At 45.3% G+C, this 18,986-nt stretch overlaps 1 protein-coding gene across 1 annotated transcript in view; it reads right to left on the bottom strand.

Moving 5' to 3' along the window:
• The window catches only part of c7h8orf34 (chromosome 7 C8orf34 homolog), a 408,768-nt gene that overhangs the window by 238,231 nt on the left and 151,551 nt on the right, over positions 1-18,986 (bottom strand). Inside the window, exons 2-3 of the mRNA XM_078217096.1 lie at positions 4,754-4,892; positions 2,104-2,235 (exon numbers count right to left, since the gene is read on the bottom strand). Coding sequence (XP_078073222.1) covers positions 2,104-2,235; positions 4,754-4,892 — 271 coding nt within the window. The remainder of the gene's footprint in view (positions 1-2,103; positions 2,236-4,753; positions 4,893-18,986) is intronic.

Raw genomic sequence — 18,986 nt, 5'->3', positions numbered from 1 at the left:
GAATGTAAGCAAGTGTTGAGTTTGTACCCACATCCCCGTCCATTCGAGGGACGGAATACCTCTCCAATCCCTCCCATTCCAGATAGCAGAGACAGTTGAATGGATTCTACGTCAAAACCGAACAGAGTTCGATGGAGACATGATAGAATGGGAAGCAGCTGGCTATGAAATGACTAGGTTTTCGGCTTGGTACCAGCCTGCTTATAATCATGCCTTGCTTCCACCCTCCCTTACCGTCCCCTCGAGTGATGTGCGAGGTTCCCTATGTTTTAGTAAATCAGGGAAAGGAAAGTTGATGGGGCAAAGTAGATGTAACCTTACAGCTGAGTGGCAAGGACCAGTAGCAAACCTATCCACCAAGGGTATGCTTATTCTTGATTGGTCCAGGGTATGGAATATAACCTCTAATAGCTCATGGGCACATACTTCCCCAACACCCTGGGTGACATTGGCTGATGATTTTACAGCCTATAATGGAACATATTTCATATGTGGCACTAAAGCATACTCGTGGCTTCCTACCAATTGGATAGGATCCTGTTATCTGGAATATGTTGTACCCTACATGCACCACCTAACCTCCCTTCAGCATTACCCCTCGCGAGCCAAGAGGACCATTAGCGGAACCGAACGGTTCTTTATGATGGCCTTTCCACTATATGGAAGGGGCAGGGCAGCCAACGAACTGATTCTTATGGCCTCAGCACTGGAACAACTGGCAAACATAACGGCAGCAAATGCCAGGGCAACTGGACAGGCACTGGCCGAGGTCTCGGCTGAGCTGGTGGCTGTCCAGACCGTGGCATTACAAAATCGACTGGCTTTGGATTATCTGTTAGCCTCACAGGGAGGAACGTGCGCCATTGTAGGTCAGGAATGCTGTACTTATATCCCAGACACCTCTGAAAATATCACCAACCTGGCCGACCATATTAAGAGACAGACTGATCAAATTCAAAAGATTGGCCGTAAATTTCATGATTATGCCCCACCGGGTTGGTTAGGATGGCTGGGTCACGGATTATTTGATTGGATCTTTAAGGCCTTCATGTTATTATTACGACTGCTACTGGGAATAGGATTACTTGGCTGCTTGTGCAAATGCATTTTTAATCGGGTCCTGGATGTACCTATTTAATTAGTTGTCATGATATGACAAAAGGAGGGAATGTGAAGTTATATGAACTAAGGAATAGCATGATGGGAAAATTGGTACAATATGAAGTTATACGAACTAAGGAATAGCATGATGGGAAAATTGGTACAATATAAGAAAGACTGACTCCGCATAACTTAAAACATGACTGACCTCCGTGTAAACCTGATAAAGCTGACTTCGCATAACTTATGACGTGAATGAGATCAGAGAAGGTCAAGCTATTCCAATTGCCTGACCTCTAAGGCCTGATTCCTCATAGCCTAAGGCTATAGGAGTAAATAAAGCAAGATAAGGTCAGGGATGACGGAAATCACCGACCTTCGTCTCTTACATCAATGGGCAAGATAAGGGTATGAATGATGCGACAAAAGGTTCTAGGAGGTCAACAGGTTATAACATGATTAATGGTATTGCTTATACTTCTATTAATGATCAAATTCCTGAATAAGCTCTGGTCACGCTAACTGATAATGATTATGTATAAATACTGAACTGTTTCTTTCTGTAAGCGGGGACTTGGGGAGGAATTGGCAAGTTGTAATAACTGCTCTCTGAACCCAAGTTGCAGCCAAAACTGCATGCAGTCTTTTCATAAATAAAGGCTTGTTATTTTGTCTGAACAAACTTTGTTGAGTTTTTTGATCACAGTCAAGAAGCAGGAAAGTTTCCACTTCAACAATACTTCGACTATTTGGTTCACTGTCGGTATCGACAGTATCACTGGTAAAGTTAAGCTAACTCACATCGTTAGGTTGTTCTAGAACAGATCCAGAAAAGAACATACTGAACAACCAGTATAAGAGATTCTATTTTTTAATATTGTATGGAGTTCCAATAATCCCAAAATATCAGGGATACAGACATATCAGCTTTCATTACAAGAAATGCTGCACTAATCACTGAAATGACACAAAGGAACAGCAGCTAAATTAATTCATGCTTACGTGACTTTGATTCTGGTGATGGTGGTGATATGGTGGAGACAGCGAGGTCACTCTTTGACTTCTTTGGTTTTTTGGCATTTGTTAGCCATGGCTTATCGTAACCTCTACAATCTCGCCGTGACCCTTTGTTTTCTGAAAGAAAAACAAACCTTAAGTCAGGAAGGAGGAGCTGGAACCCAGCGAAGCGAATAAAAACAGAAAATGTTGGGAAAACTAAGACTAATGACTAACAGTTATGTGAACTCAAAACATTAATTCTCTTTCTCTCTCCACACATGCTGCCAGACCTGCTGAGTCTTTCCAGCATTTTCTGTTTTTATTTCAGATTTCCAGCGTTCGCAGTATTTTGCCATTTATGAAAGAGGAAGTGGTGAATGTTTATACATGCTTTTATGGTCAGAGGTTTTGGCATTAAGTTATTTAATGACCCACTTGTATCCCAAACTGTTCAATATTCCAGCTACATGTCAATATGAAATTCCTTCATTACATCAGATATCGTCAGAAAATATAGGACTGGATTCTACTCTGTGAGGTACGCATCCACCCATCCCTTTGAAGCTGTCTTGACCCTGAGTCATTCTCTTGGGTTGGTGATAAGCAAGCTTTTCTTCCACAGTCCAGTGTGGTATTGCTCTCTCCTGTTTCTACTTCCATAAATCACTCTATACACTTTAACTCGCCTTCAATTTTCACCCCAAATTCCATTTTTCTTGTTATTTATTCGTGGACCATGGGGCATCGCTGGCTGCCAGCATTTATTGCCCATCCTTAGTTGCCTTTGTTCAGAGGGCAGCTGAGGGTCAACCACTTTTTTGTGGATCTGGAGTCACATGTGGGCCAGACCAGGTAAGGATGGCAGATTTCCTTCTCCAAAGGACATTAGTGAACCAAATGGAGTTTTCTGACAATTGACGATGGCCTCATGGTCATCAGCAGATTCTTAATTCCAGATATTTTAAATTGAATTCAAATTTCACCATCTGCCGTGGCAGGATTCGAACCTGGGTCCCCAGAACATTAGTTGAGTTTCTGGATTAATAGTCCAGCGATAATACCACCAGGCCACTGCTTCCCCAAAACTCCAAAGTTTCTTCTTCCATCTCCACATTTTGTGTAACGTTTGATTCCCCCTTCTCTTCATCATTTACATGTTGCCTTTTGGAAATGTTATCCAGGAGTACGGGGTCAGCCATCGTACATATGCTGACAGCTTCCACCTTCCATACATATTGCTATCATATCCTCATCAACTGCCCATCTGATGTTTAAGCCTTAATGAAACAAAACTTCCTCCAGATTAATGATCATAAAATGGAAACAATTCTCATGACTCCTGCAAATATGTATGCATTACCAGCGTTGGCTCAATTCTGCTCTCCACTGCCATCTCTGGTGAGGTGTGACATTGGGGCAATGCTCTCCCCTGAGCTAAGCTGTCCAGCCCATACCTAGAAGTTTGACACCATCCAGGATAAAGCAAGCTACTTGACTGGAACCCCATCCACCACCTTCAACATTCACTCCATCCACCACTAATGCTCCATGGCAGCACCATGTACAGTCTACAAGATGCACTGCAGTAACTCACCTAGGCTCCTGAGAACAGCTTTCAAAACTGCAACATCGAAGGACAAGGGCAGCAGATGCATGGGAACACCACAACTTGCAAGATCCCCTCCAAGTCACTCACTATCCTGACTTGGAAACATATCTCTGCTCCTTCAGTGTCATTCGGTCAAAATCCCTTCCTAACAGCACTGTGGGTGTACCTACACCACATGGATTGCAGCAGTTCAAAAGGGCAGCTCACCTCAATCTTCTCGAGTGCAATTAGAAATGAGCAATAAATGCTGGCCTTGCCAGCATGGCCCACATCTTGTGAAATAATACATTTTAAAAGGCACTTTCAATGAACTCCTCCACTCCTATCACCCACCTTTGCCTGACCACACACCTCTGCTACTGAAATCTGATTCCATGTTTTTAATCAATAGCACTTTCCTTGCTTTGATTTGTTACACAAAATGCTACAGTTAGTGTATTTGCTCATAGTAAGGACAGGGTTCTCATCACCCCCACCTTTATCAAGCTCCATCGTCTTTCTGCATATCCCATTCACTCAATTTTAACATCCTTGTACTCACCTTCAACTGCCTCTTCCTACCTCTGATTTCCGTCAGCTGGCCCTATGTCCCTGGAACACCCATTATCTTCAATAATAACTTCAGCGAGCAGCACAATACAGATTCGGTAGACTTGCTTCATGTAGCAAAACTTAATGTTGTTCACAGAAGATGTAACTGGAAGGGAGGGTCTCTGGTAGAAACTGGGATTCTGCCAAATATCTTCAAAATGGACAGGGAAGAGGAAACTCTCTTCCTGCATCCACCTGAAGTTGACATGGGTTCCAACAGAAGTGGGTATTGCCTCAATGTTCTGGTCTCCCCCGAGCCAGCAGGTGTGGCCTTATCTTCATGATGATGTGGAATTTCTAGTCTAGTATCCTTTCACATAATTTAATTTTACAACAAGCCATAAAGTGGCCTGTAATGCATGAACTAAAAGCTCTTAAGCAAAGAAAGATATCTGAAAATTACTTAGAATCTACATGTTTGAAGAACTCTGCTGAAAAAAAGTTTGCCATTACCAGTTTGAGCCCACAGAGCAGCTGAACCTGAAAGTGTTCTTTGTAGCTGGTTCCGACTTCCTTGCTTATTTTGTAAGTGACTTATTAGAAATGGAATTGGCTGGTCTGGTGTCTCTGTTATCAGTTTTGTCATCATTTCCTGAGCGAAAAAAGAAATAGAAAAATGACTGTTTGAAATATTTGTTACTTAGCACCACCAGTTGTACCTCTTATTTTCTAAACGTGTACAAATGTGTCTGTTGTTCTCCAGGGTTGGTACCAACACTGACCAGCAAAATTAATTCACACAAAATGGATGGAATTTTCCCAAAAATAAGCAGAGTGATGCAGCCATCTTTTAAAGGTTGGGGCACCGTTTTTAAAGGGCGCCCCAATATAAGAAATTAAAATTAGAAAATGCCCCCTCAACAAACCTCCCCCCCCTCTCCCACACACCCCCTGCTAACAGAACTCCCCACAGCACAGCCCGAGCAATGCCATGGACACTGCCCAATCAGTGGCAAGGATAGTGGCAGGGGTCAGTGCCCAGGCATGACTCACTCCAACTTGAGCAATGCACTCACCTGAACTCCTCTGGCAGGGTCTGCTCGCAAGGTGCACACCCTGGGCTACCTGTCATGAGTCATGTGGGCTTGAGAGAATGCATAAATCTAAGTAGTGGGAGCGGGGGGAAGGGTGTCATCAGTTGAACATTGGTATTCCGATCACGTTATTGGCAGGGGAGGAACACGTTGTAACGGGAAATCCCACCGGGATAAACCACATTTTGGGATTCCCACAGAATTTCACGCTCCCACCGACACCGAAAATGGGGGCAGAAACCACCCCCCCTCCCCCCAATATATTATTATGGTTGTATGAATACAAGGACATAACTCAGATTAACACATAACTGAGGTTATGTAATAACAATAATGAACACAACAGCTGAAGAATCTATTTGGGATCAGGGTGAATAAAAACAAATCAATTGGAATCACAATTTAAAGTTTCAGTAATAGCATTAATCAGATTTACATACTTTTGACGTACAAATTGATGACTTATAACATCAACTTTCTACTTCTAAAGAGGTAGAAAGTATGGCACAAACATTACTGATGTTAGAAGTCACAGTAAGAAGTCTCACAACACCAGGTTAAAGTCCAACAGGTTTATTTGGTAGCAAACGCCACTAGCTTTCGGAGCGCTGCTCCTTCGTCAGGTGAGTGGGAGTTCTATTCACACCCAGGGCATATAAAGACACAAACTCAATTTACAGAATAATGATTGGAATACAGCTAATCGAGTCTTAAAGGTACAGACAACGTGAGTGGAGAGAGCATTAAGCACAGGTTAAAGAGATGTGTATTGTCTCCAGACAGGACAGTTAGTAAGATTTTGCAAGTCCAGGCAAGTCGTGGGGGTTACAGATAGTCTGACATGAACCCAAGATCCCGGTTGAGGCCGTCCTCACGTGTGCGGAACTTGGCTATGAGTCTCTGCTCAGCGACTCTGCGCTGTCGTGTGTCGTGAAGGCCGCCTTGGAGAACGCTTACCCGAAGATCAGAGGCTGAATGCCCGTGACCGCTGAAGTGTTCCCCAACAGGAAGAGAACAGTCTTGCCTGGTCATTGTCGAGCGGAGCGGTGTTCATTCATCCGTTGTCGTAGCTCTGCATGGTCTCCCCAATGTACCATGCCTCGGGACATCCTTTCCTGCAGCGTATCAGGTAGACAACATTGGCCGAGTTGCAAGAGTATGTACCGTGTACCTGGTGGATGGTGTTCTCACGTGAGATGATGGCATCCGTGTCGATGATCCATCGTGTTGTGAGACTTCTTACTGTGTTTACCCCAGTCCAACGCCGGCATCCCCACATCATCGTTTGAAGTCACCTCAGGAATCAATGCTCTCCCAGTGAGAGCCAGTTAATCACAAGGACTGATCCATAAATTAGATGTCAAAATGGATTGGCCAATTCTTTGCACTGCTATATAATTGACGATTCTAAGGCTGTATTCACCAGACTATGTTGCAGAACAGTTTAGTTGGCATCTCGCGGCTCTCTTTGGACTGAATTTAATGACCCTGTCCTTTGGCAGGAGAACCCAGGACAGCATCACAGGCATTTTGGGAAGCCCCACAGGAATTCAATGCCAGGAAGGCATTAAACAGCCAGCCATTGGGGCTTACGTGCCTTCAAGGCCAGCTATCCCACCTTCAAGAGCTGCCAGCCATCAGAGTTGATGTTCAGTCCCAGCAGTGTTACCAGGAACAGCATTCATGGAGGAAGCCCCGAGGCCCTGGAGATCAGAAAGAAGAAGGGCTTGGCAGGGCCTGTCAGGCACTCCAGGGTGGGGAAATGTCACTGTGGAGAGCAGGTCTTCCAAGGAGGCAACTCCCCGACCCTCATGAGACTGCCAGCTGTTAATCATAGAATCCTACAGTGCAGAAGAGGCCATTCAGCCCACCAAGTCTGAGAGCATCTTACCCAGGCCCTATCCCTGTAACCCCATGTTTTTACCCTGCTAACCTACATGTCTTGGGACACTAAGGGGCAATTTAGCATGGCTAATCAACCGAACCCACACATCTTTGGACTGTGGGAGGAAACCAGAGCACCCTGAGGAAACCTACACAGATACGAGGAGAATGTGCAGACTCCACAGTCACCCAAGGCCACAATTGAACCTGGCACTGAGGCAGCAGTGCTCACCACTGCGACCATGCTGTCATCACTGTGCCTGCTACAGTTTCAATTTGAATCTGGGGAAGGCTGTCCTCGAACTTCCCCCACCCCTGACTTCACTCCATTCCTTACCTTCGCTCCCAATTCTATGGCCTAACCCTCAACTCTGGTCCCTCTACTTCTAGCCCTCTTTGGCGGTGGGAGTTAAATTCCACCCATTGGAACCTGTAACCTCTTAGAATGACCATGGATTGCCTGGTTTGAGATATTTCCAGCTCTGCATTACTGTCTGGTGATTTAATCTCAATCACCTTGATTCAAAGCCAAACTTGCTGACATTGAGGAAATGTGTTGTGTAAGTGGCCCTGTGGGAGTGCCACAAATCCCTGTCCCAAAAATAACTTCCAACCTTAAAGCACAATCATCATCTATTGCACATTTACACAAAAGCAGTCTCAGCATAGTTTCGCCACTTCAAATAAATCATAAAATAACCTGATCACGGCAATTTTTTTTACTTAACGCTGAATTATAATTTCAGATATCTTTGTTTTATGGATTCTGTGAGATTAATTGTTTAAGAACACTTTATTAAAAATGCCTTATTAAATATGTTCAATACTATTGAATTTTCTTGCACACAAAACTTGAATCAATGTTTAGACTGGATATTGCAGCTTATAGAATCTGCATTGAAACAGGAACTGTGGCTTTTGGTTTGAAAGCTATAAATGCTGGAACCAAAAATAAAAACAATGTTATGCTTGGAAACATTAGGCGAGAAATCAGCACAGGCCAATGGCGGGTGGGAAAAGCATACAGTGTGGCATTTAGTGCCAAGAATTTTCACACCGTATCGCTGGTGAATGGCCTCGGATTCATTCCCCGTCATCATTTCAGTGCTATAATGATGGAGTGTCACATCTAAAGGCCGCCCCTGTTCACAGCTAGCACACTTGCTGCTGGGTAATTATGGCTCCAAAAGCTAAGAAGCAGACTGCCCCAGAATTCACCTGAAGTGCCTGCTGGACACAGTGGAGGCTCGCTGCAATGTGATACGCCCACGCTCTGGGCAAAGATCTGCCAACAAGATCCCCAACCCAACATGAGAGATGGTGGCAGTGATGGTCGGCACCAACACCCTGCAGAAGAAGCCAGGCATCCATTGCAGAATGAGGACGAATGATCTCCTCTATTCCACCAGGGTATGTCACTCTTCTTATCATTCTCAACTCTCACGCTCACACATCCATCATACATTCACAGGGATCTCACTCACTGACAGCTCAAGGAGCACCATGGCTCTCTCTCCCACACATATCATCATTTCCCCCTTGGGTTGTGTCTTCATCATATTGCAGATCCCACTCACCACCCACACATAACCAGGCATCCTTATCATCTGCCCTGGCACACATCTTGCTGACGCTCTCTCCATTTGGTTTCATGCTGGAAAAGCTGACACACAACAAGAGGGAGACATCCCAGATGGGTAGAGGGATGCCACTTTGAGGAGACAGCTATTCAGCTGGCCAGGGTCAACAGTGGCCGTTCCTGTGTTGATGGTGAGGTTGGCAGCGATAAACCAAGTGAGGATCCAGCACTGCAACATCCATCAGACAACAATACTGCAAGTGATGTGTCCTGTTTCTCAGGCCCCTGCCTTGCACTAATGAACTCTCTTTCTTTCGCATCTGGGAAGCAGCCGAGGGGGTCCACGAGCAAGGTCCTTGACTCCAGCCCTGAGAATAGTGCAGAAGAGGAATTCACAGACCCCAACACTGAAGACTCATCACAGCACTCAGTCACACCCTCCACCAGTGCAGGGACATAGCTCCAGAGTACCTTGGGCATCACAATCTGGTGAGTGCATCACTTTCTCAGAGCCACAGCAGACAGAGGCAGGGACATCCCAGGGTGCTGATGCTCAGAGGATTGCTGGAGGTCAGGAATCTGCTGAGTCCCTGTCAGAAGATGTGCCTCTGGACTCGGTCATTACCTCAGTTGCTGGAGCTCCAAAGGCAAACTCGGGGAAAAATCATAAAAGGATGACAGGTACCTTCCTGAAACCATTGTCGATTGTTGGAAAAACCCATCTGGTTCACTAATGTCCTTTAGGGAAGGAAATCTGCCATCCTTACCTGGTCTGGCCCACATGTGATTCCAGAGCCACAGCAATGTGGTTGACTCTTAACTGCCCTTGGGCACCTAGGGATGGGCAATAAATGCTGGCCAGACAGTGACGCTCATGTCCCACGAATGAATTTTTAAAAAGTGATTTTGTCGATATTCCAATACAAAGAGGTCAACACAGCGAGGGTGGCAGCTGCTGTGGAGTCCTAGGTCCAAGAGTTTTTTCCTGCACTGCTGCAGGACATACACACTATCGCAGAGGATGTGGGGCTTCTCGTGTTCTCTCCAACTGCCCCTCTATCCCCAGGAAGAAGGCAGGGGCCTTCGGGCACCCACAGGGAGGAGGATCAGCTGGTGCACACCCCAAGGCCATCCACCCAGCTGACTCCAGGAGCGTCTCATCCACCCAAACCCCTTTTCCTTTGGACCACTCCAGCTCCAGAGGCCGAGGAGTGTGGCACCGCCACACAACAGGACCCCAAAATTAGGCCAGGCCCCCTCAGGTCTCAGCCCTCCAAAGGAGCAAGGTGATCACAGACACCAAGGCATGGCAGAGAGCAGGCTGTCTGCACCTTTGCTGTGGGTGTTGAGGATGCACCAAGACATAGCAGCAGGGTTACAAAGTGTTGGGGCGTTCTTTGGAAGCTAGATATCGCCAGAACGTCAGCCAATACAAAGACTCACGAAAGCTAGTATCCCAGTTAAAAGATGTATCTTCATTAACCAACGATCGATGGGAGAAATAACGTTGGTTAGTCCAATGCCTCTCTGAAAGAGAAGGCTCTGAGCTTTCCAATATAACTCTGAAGTTACAATGTTTCAAATAGACAATTATACATTTTTCAAATCAAATGTTCCCACCTTCCATTAGTTATGATTGAATCATCTTCAATACAAATCAGTCATTAATAATACTTGTCACAAACTTTAGCCAATTGCATTCTATCCTCTGACATCATGGGATTTCATTGGTCTGTAGAATCCAGACTCCTCCTCCCCCTATTGCTGATGCTTCTTCCTCTGTTGCCTAGTAACCCCTGACGCTTAGCTACGAAGGTCAAAGATAAGGTTCCCACCAACTCCTGCTACATCACTGGCCAAACCAGAAAGATGTACATTCTCATGTCTGAGAAGAGAGCTGTTTTATCTGGATGGTGTGAAATACCCTATTCACAAGTAGTCCTGAGAACCTTACTGCTCACAGCTTTCACTGATAAGAACTTGCACATTCTGTGGTTTCATTGTCCCAAAGTATGTGGTTCTGTCTGCTAAAGCTTCATCCCATCATCCCTTGCAACAGCCTGCTCTTGGCTAAAGTGCTGAATTACTTTTCTAAAATACAGTTAATACAATTTTAAAATACCAAGATACATGTTTAAATCAGAAATACATGTTCAAATCTCATTCTTATATGCCTTTATGCTGGCAGTTTGCCTGTTAAACTGTTAGCCTGATCGGAGGCCATTTCACTTAGCGTCAGTGGTTTGATTAGTGCCTTAAATCCCTAATTATTTAAAATTTCTCTAACCTACCAGGATTTTTTCTCCAACAGAAAGATTAAGAAGCTCTAGTGGCACAGTGTGGACACCAGTGTTAAACGCTTATACATAACATTCACCTCTGCACATAATCAGTCATGTCTATATCTCATAGGGAATGAGGAAGTCTCCCACAATGCACAGGGCTGACATCACTCATTCCAATTGTTGTCAATGTGTGCTCTCTGTAACTTTGTGTGGCTTTCCCCCCATCCCTTCTGCTTCAGCTTCCAGTGACACTGAACCACAAGGTTCAGCTAACAAAGGGTGCCATAGGATCAGGAGAAGTTAAACCTTCTTCACTGCATCGCCATGATATGATAGTCACTAAGAGCAAGAGAACTGCTGTCAGCCAGACAGGAGTCAGACATTTACACAAGCTCTGTGAGGATCTATGCACTGTCCCCACTACAAGCCGTCATCATGCTGCTGTAATGTAGGGACAATCGGCAACCACTATTTTCCATGACAGGGGTTTTGTCACAGAGTGTGTGCTGCCATCAGTCAGACAAGGGATTGCAATGCTCACAGAAGCCTTGTGAAGATAATGGGGTGTTCTCACTAGATGTCCTCATCATCCTCAATGAATCCAGCAGTAACGAGCGCATCCCAAGCTTGTTGGCTCATCTGGACATCACATTGTCTTATGGCTGATGTCCCCTTCCTCAAGAGCCTTCTCAGCCTTATCCTCTTTGATGTCATCCTCATTGAAGAACTCCTCTACACCTTTTTATGTTTTAACGAGAAGCTACAAGACTCACTGGCTTCACAATGTAGTTGCTCTAATTCAGTTTCACCAGAGAGCTTTGTGAGAATGGAAATATGGACAAACGTATAACAAGTATAGAAGATCATCAATGAAAGCCTGTAGTGCGCTTTATCCAATTAGCATGGATCACAGGCCAAAGAGCATCCAGTAATTGCTAAAGTGCAAGTTAAGTTTGATCAGCAAACAAGGTAATAGATTGCAGGAGTTCATTTGGTACGGTCACACATTTCATAATGTGTCCAAAGCTCTCACAAATTCTGCGGAATTGAGATGTAGAGTATCAGGGCTGCCATTGTGGGTACCTAGAGATGTGAGTGAACTCCTCAGTTGCAAGACCGTATCAGCAAGAAGCTATTAATACAGAAGCAGCTCTGGACATATCACTGCCTGTCTGTTTGCGAGCATGGGGTCCACTCTTTTTGCCCAGTGTTCATTAACCTTTTGCATCTATTATTCAGCAGGGAGAAGGAGGATTGATTAATTCCCCCTGTGGGCAATGCTGCCTTCGTGATTTCATTGGTCAGATTGAGGAGGAGCAGGAGGAGAAGGGCCTGGTGCTGCCCAGCCCAACTTCGAGAGGAGGCCCACCCGAAGGTCCAGGGGAGCGTCTGAAATGACCAGAGGATGAGGAGTTTAGACCCATCTCTCAGAGGTGACCAAGGCTCTACCATGTGGAGATGAGCGACAGACAATGCTGCTCCCATCTGTGCTTGCCAAGAGAGGTGGTGGATCCCATCTGCCATTTTCCGTGGGAGAATCCAACATCCCACTGACTGGGAGAATATCCCCAGCCAGTGCCCCCGAAAGTCACTGCCACACACTATTTTTTGCCTGCAGATTCACAGGTGATGTAGGTGGTATCTCTCCAAACTCAACACATAAATGTACCAAGGAGATGACAGATGTCCTTTGCTATATGTGAATTTCATTCTTGACGAAGCTAGCCAGGCTGCTAAATTTTGGGGATTTGCAGATATCTCAGGTATCCATAGAAAACAGAGTGAAATTGGCTGCACACGTGTAGCACTGGGAGCTCAATGGCTCCAACCCCCTGATGTTCATTAATAGGAAAAGGTTCCACTCCATCAACATTTAACTGGTGTGCGATCATCAGAAGCACATCATGCACGTTTGTGCCAGGTACCCTGGGAGTTTTCATGACTTATAAATCTTGAGTCACTCCCAGGTGCCTCACATATTCGAAGGGCCTCAGTGATTGCAGACATGGCTGCTTGGGGATAAGGGAGGCATTGTGGCACAGTGGTTAGCACTGCTGCCTCACAGTGCCAGAGACCCAGCTTCAATTCACAGCTTGAGTCACTGTCTGTGCGGAGTTTGCACATTCTCCCCGTGCTGGTTAGGTGCATTGGCCATGCTAAATTCTCCTTCAGTGTACCCGAACAGGTGCCGGAGTGTGGCGACTAGGGGATTTTCACAGTAACTTCATTACAGTGTTAATATAAGCCTACTTGTGACACTAATAATAAATAAGGGTTACCGCTCAAATGATGGCTCATGACACCAATGCATTATCCTCTGAGTCACTGGGAGGAGAGATACAATGAGGCGCATTAGGCAACATGACCCATTAACAAACAACAAACAGACCATTAGCAGCATCCTGAGGATACACTTTTGATGCTTTGTCCACACAGGTGAGCCTCACAGGACTCTCCAGGGAGAGTGTCCCATCTCATCATGATCTGTTGCATCCTTTACAACCCGGCACTTCAGAAGGAGGAATCCCGTACCAGAGGGAGACATGGAGGAGGCTGAGAGCTCCTCAGACGGTGAAGAGGAGGAAGGGTGGGAACCTGAATTGGAAGATGAAGGTCAGCTCCCAGCTGAAGATGCCCTCAAAGAAACACAACGTGGACAAGGTGCTCGTGCCACAAGAATCCAAGATGATTAAGGTAGAGGCAATGGGACAAAGCCACATTCCTTCTGTCCCTTTGTGCTATTCCAATGGACCGAAAGGCCTTTATGACCAGTGACACTGAAAACAATTTTTAGCCTCGCACCTTCAACCCTCAGGATTCACCAGGCTCTATTCATTGGAAAGGTCAGCAGTGAACCCTCCATTGGTGCACTATGGGAAATGATATTTGCCACAACAGCGCAGACAATGCATCAAAAGACTTGATACAATGGTGGCCAACTTAATGATAAGTATTTTGCAGACACTTCAGTAAAGAGCTTAACACATCGTCCTGATAGAACACAAAGGCAGAGTAACTATCACGAGTCACCTACATATCACATTTGAGGCTCACAAAGAGAGGTGAACATAGAGTAGGAGTATGGCTTACCCTCGCAATAAGAGGGCACATAGATGCATATGCACAAGGCTTTCAAATGACAACACCCTTCTCACGAACTGCAAATGTATTTTAAAAAGTGCATTATATTCCATGGGAGGTATTGTGCCATAATAGGTCGTATCCTTGCCACTGAGCCAGAAGCTCTGGGTTCAAGTTCCAGACTCTTCAACTCTTCACCCACCTGAAGAAGGAGCGACACTCCGAAAGCTTGTGCTACCAAATAAACCTGTTGGACTTTAATCTGGTGTTGTGAGATTTCTTACTATTCAATTCCCATCCCAGGACTTGGTAGCAAAGGAAGGTGCATTCATAACATGGTCAAACAGGTTGATATTAACCTGCAAAATACTTCCAACATGCCACCTTCTCAAACTGCTTCAGTCCATGTGGTGATGAAAAGCCACAGTGCTCATTATATCACTTTCCTTTGTTTAAGACATTGGGGCCGATTTTACCAAATCGGGACTAAGTGCCGGGTCCGGTCGTCAAACGGATCCGCGCCCGGCAGCCACGCTCCAGCGCGCCCATACGCCTCTTTTCGGCGCCGGTCTATTGGGCGGGGCTTAGCGCTGTTGGAGCGGCCGGAGCTGCAACTACGCTGCGCAGTTCGGAACAGACCGCAGGCAGCGCGCCCGGGCGCGAAAGGCAAAGCAGCACAAACAGCAGAGAGGATGAAAGGAATTCCCTTTGGAGGATAATGTCCAAATCACAGGAACTAAAAACCTGACAGTACAAAATCTGGGATAATATTACAGGACAGGGATGGCGGGATATACATTTTGAAATATTATCCCAGATTTTGGACTGTCAGGTTTTTAGTTCCTGTGATTTGGACATTATCCTCCAAAGGGAATTCCTTTCATCCTCTCTGCTGTCTGTGCTGCTCTGCCTTTCCCTGGGGGCAGGGGGGAGTGGGGGGGGGAGTGGGGGGAGGAGGGATCGGCCGCAGACTGGCAGCGCCCCCACCCCTCCCCAACCCCCAGCGTGCAGGAGGCTGTCGCCGGACGGCAGATCAGAAGGATGGTGGAGGGAGACCAGCGATCAAGCTAGGTGGGGGTGTGCCTCCCAGGGGGGTCGATCCCGGGGGAAGGTGATCTGCCGGCAGGGCCTGCCTCTCAGGGGGGTCCAATCGGTGGGGGGTGGGGGCGGGCTGTCGGGGTGGTTCGCGGTGGAGGGGGGCGGGTCCGTGAAGGATGGTCGGGGGGGATTGGCTTCGGTGGTTCCCCTGCTGAATTGGAGTCCCATTCGGACTTTTATTTAACAGGTCGTTTAATGCGCGGACGCGAAATGGGCCGCAACCTGGTAAAGTCGGATTCGTCGGTAAAGTTGGGCGCGAGCTTCATTAAGTCGATTTAAATGCATGCAAATGCATTTTAATCATCGCGCCGGCCGATTCGGGCGCGCGCCAGACCCATGCCCGGATCGGGGCTCGGTAAAGACGCAATCTGCCATGAGTTGGGTGCAGATCGCGTTTTAGGCCCGATGCCCAACTTTACCGCGATTTCGCGCCCGTAAATTTTGGTAAAATCGGGCCCTTTGTATGTGAATTGGGTTCTGCATTTGCAGACTTAAAAGTTGTTGCTAACATTGACATCCTGAGAGTTCCCATTGACCAGAAATAATATTCCATAGCTCCACTTTGTATTTTCTGTGCTTCCACATTTGCCTTCACATCTCTCCCCCCATTAGTCTGTTTATCTCACCTTAGTTGTTTTGCTAATCTTTGGCTCCAATATTTTACCTTGCACCATATCACAGACCTTCTAGTTAGTTCTTTCCTCCCCTCACACATTTTCATTACGTGTCTTAAAATCTGTACCATCTCTAAGCACTCCCAATTCACTGTTCTGATGTCTGCTACCTTCTGGATGATCAAGGAGCACCACTGGGGGAGGCCCATTTGCCATCTTCATACCTCAGGAGTCATCAAGACCACCTCCCCAAGAAAAGGAAAGGCAAAAAAGAGCTGATGACAATTTTCTATGTAAAAAGCACCAGGCCACAGAGACAGTGAATCTGTCACCTTAACTAATCATTCATTCATAATCCACTATTTCTACCAATCCATTTAATGTAATTGAAGTGTACAGGTTAAATTACATCTAATTATCACGTATGGCTTTAGCTCAGAATAGCACAAATGTAATGAGGTTCCTGGCTTGGAATGAACTGTTTTAATCAGAATTAAATACTAAATAAAATTAAACATAAAATATTATTTTCTATCTGTAGAGTACAGTTTATAAGTGACTTTCCATCAATAAAGTACATTGATTGAAGAGATTGCAAAGCATTCAGTGCCAACACAGTGAGATTATCACTAATGCACAATTACATACTATTTAACTGACACAGCTTCATTTTCCAGGAGGATTATTTAACATTACTTGCTGCCTTAACCAATATGAAAACAGGTACATAAAGATGCAACTAGAAATAAAACTAATCAGATATGGCTGTTTAATTAAGCGATTAGCAAATATATTTAAATTCTCCTAAAGCAAAATAAAACTGTCAGCAGCTCATGTCTCATTGATAATTTATTAGAGATTGACTAAAATAGACACCATCCTCAAATCAGGGTTGGTCATGATAAATAATTCCTTCATTTTGCACTGTGCTGAACCCCTGAGGCATGGTGAGTTATGCACTCTTTGATGAAAACAGACAATGCGCTTTCACAGCCTGCAATCACCCAATACAAACCACGCAGCAATCTATTTCTGTGAAACTTCTGACAAAGCAAAGGTAGCAAATCAGAAGGTTATTTCAGGTCTCTCAACACAATTTGAGCCCGTTCCTTTTATTGTTTTTAAAGGAGATAACATGGTTACACATTTCCCATTGGAAGTCTTTTATAAGAGCCACAACTTTATACAGGACAAAGAGCATTGTTAATGGGCAAGGGTTCATTTTCTTGTTCCTCCAAAATATCTGCAGTTCCACAATGTAGTCAGCAGTTCCAAAACAAAGCAGGAGGAGTTGGCCTCCCTGAGGACATTGGGGGAGGGAAGGGAACACTGAAGTTAGCAGGAGGGAGGGCATTAGGAGGACAGTTTGGTCAAGGACAAGAGTCACTGATGCAGTCTCACATAACAACAATTTTGTTATGAAAATTTGACACAAAACTCATGTAACATGATATTAGGTGACCAAACACTTGATCAGAGGCACATTTTAAGCAGTATCTTAAAGCAGGTAGAGAGGTGAAAAGGTTTAGGGAGGGAATTTCAGAACCTGGGGCCTAGGCTGCTAAAGGCATGACCACCAAAGGTGGAGCAGGAAGCTAGAATTGGAGGAGCCCAGAAATCTCAGAGGGTTGCAAAGGTGGAGGTGATTACAGAGATCGGGAATATATCAATTTGGCTAGAAGAGATGCAAGGTGGAGTGAAAACAACATAACATGGGATGTTTGAATCCTTCCTGTTTCTTTAGAAATGGACACTTGATCTATCAGAGTCACTTAAAGTGTAACAGCAATTGGTTACTACCACCTTCAGATAGAGGCAATGACTGCTCCTCTTTGCAAGATCAACTCATAAAGCACCTCCCCTGGTGACATGAAGCTGCATCAGTTAAAATGAAAGACATTTGGTGACATCTCCTAAATGCTGCATCAGTGTTCAGTACCATTCTCAACTCCTCAGATACTCAAGCAGTTCATGTCCACATGCAACAAGACCTGAGCAACATTCAGGCATGAGATGATAAGTGGCAAGTAACATTCATGCCAAACAAGTGCCAGGCAATGATCATCTCCAACAAGAGAGAATCTAACCATTGCCCCTTGACATTTAATGTCATTACCATCACTGAATCCCCCAGTTTCAACATCCTGGGGGTTACTATTGGCCAGAAACATAACTTGAGCAGCCATATAAATACAAGAGCAGGTCAGAGGCTGGGAATTCTGTGGCAAGTAGCTCACCTCCTGACTCCCAAAAGCCATCGTCAAGATACAAGTCAGGACTGTGTTAGAATACTCTCATACAAACATAGAAAATAGAATCAGGAGTAGGCCATTTGGCCCTTTGAGCCTGCTCTGCCATTCATTTTGATCATGGCTGATCATCAAATTTAATATCCGGATCCCATGCCTTCCTACCCGTGCCCCCCCTCCCGTCCCCCAAATATCCCTTGATTCCTTTAAACCCAAAGAGCTATATTTAATTTCTTCTTGAAATCCCGCAACATTTTGGCCTCAACTACTTTCTTTGGTAGTGAATTTCACAGATTCACCACTCTCTGAGTGAAGAAATTTCTCCTCACCTCAGTCTTAAAAGGTTTACCCCTTATCCTCAAACAATGACCCCTAGTTCTGGACTTGCCCACCATCGAGAATATTCTTTCTGAATCCACCCTGTCTAATCCAGTTGGAATTTTATAAGTTTCTATGAGATGCCCTTTCATTCTTCTAAGTTCCAATGAATATAATCCGAACCGATTTATCTCTCCTCATATGACAGACCTACCATCCGAGGAAGAATCAGCCTGGTAAACCTTCGCTGTACTCACTCTATAGCAAGGACATCCTTCCTCAGATAAGGGCACCAAAACTGCACACAATACTCCAGGTGTGGCCTCACCAACATCCTGTACAATTGCAGTAAAACATCTCTATTCCTATTCTCAAATCCTCTTGCTATGAAGGCCAACATGTCATTTGCGTTCTTTACTGCCCGCTGTACCAGTGCGCTTACTTTCAGCGACTGATGCACAAGTACACCAAGGTCTCACTGAGTATCCACCTCTCTCAATTTATACCCATTCAAATAATAATCTGCCGTCTTATTATTGCGACT

The sequence above is a fragment of the Mustelus asterias genome, chromosome 7 (genome assembly GCF_964213995.1).
Source record: "Mustelus asterias chromosome 7, sMusAst1.hap1.1, whole genome shotgun sequence".
Lineage (NCBI taxonomy): Eukaryota > Metazoa > Chordata > Chondrichthyes > Carcharhiniformes > Triakidae > Mustelus > Mustelus asterias.
Note: the sequence above shows the minus strand (reverse complement) of the source record. Positions and strands in the feature narration are given on the sequence as shown.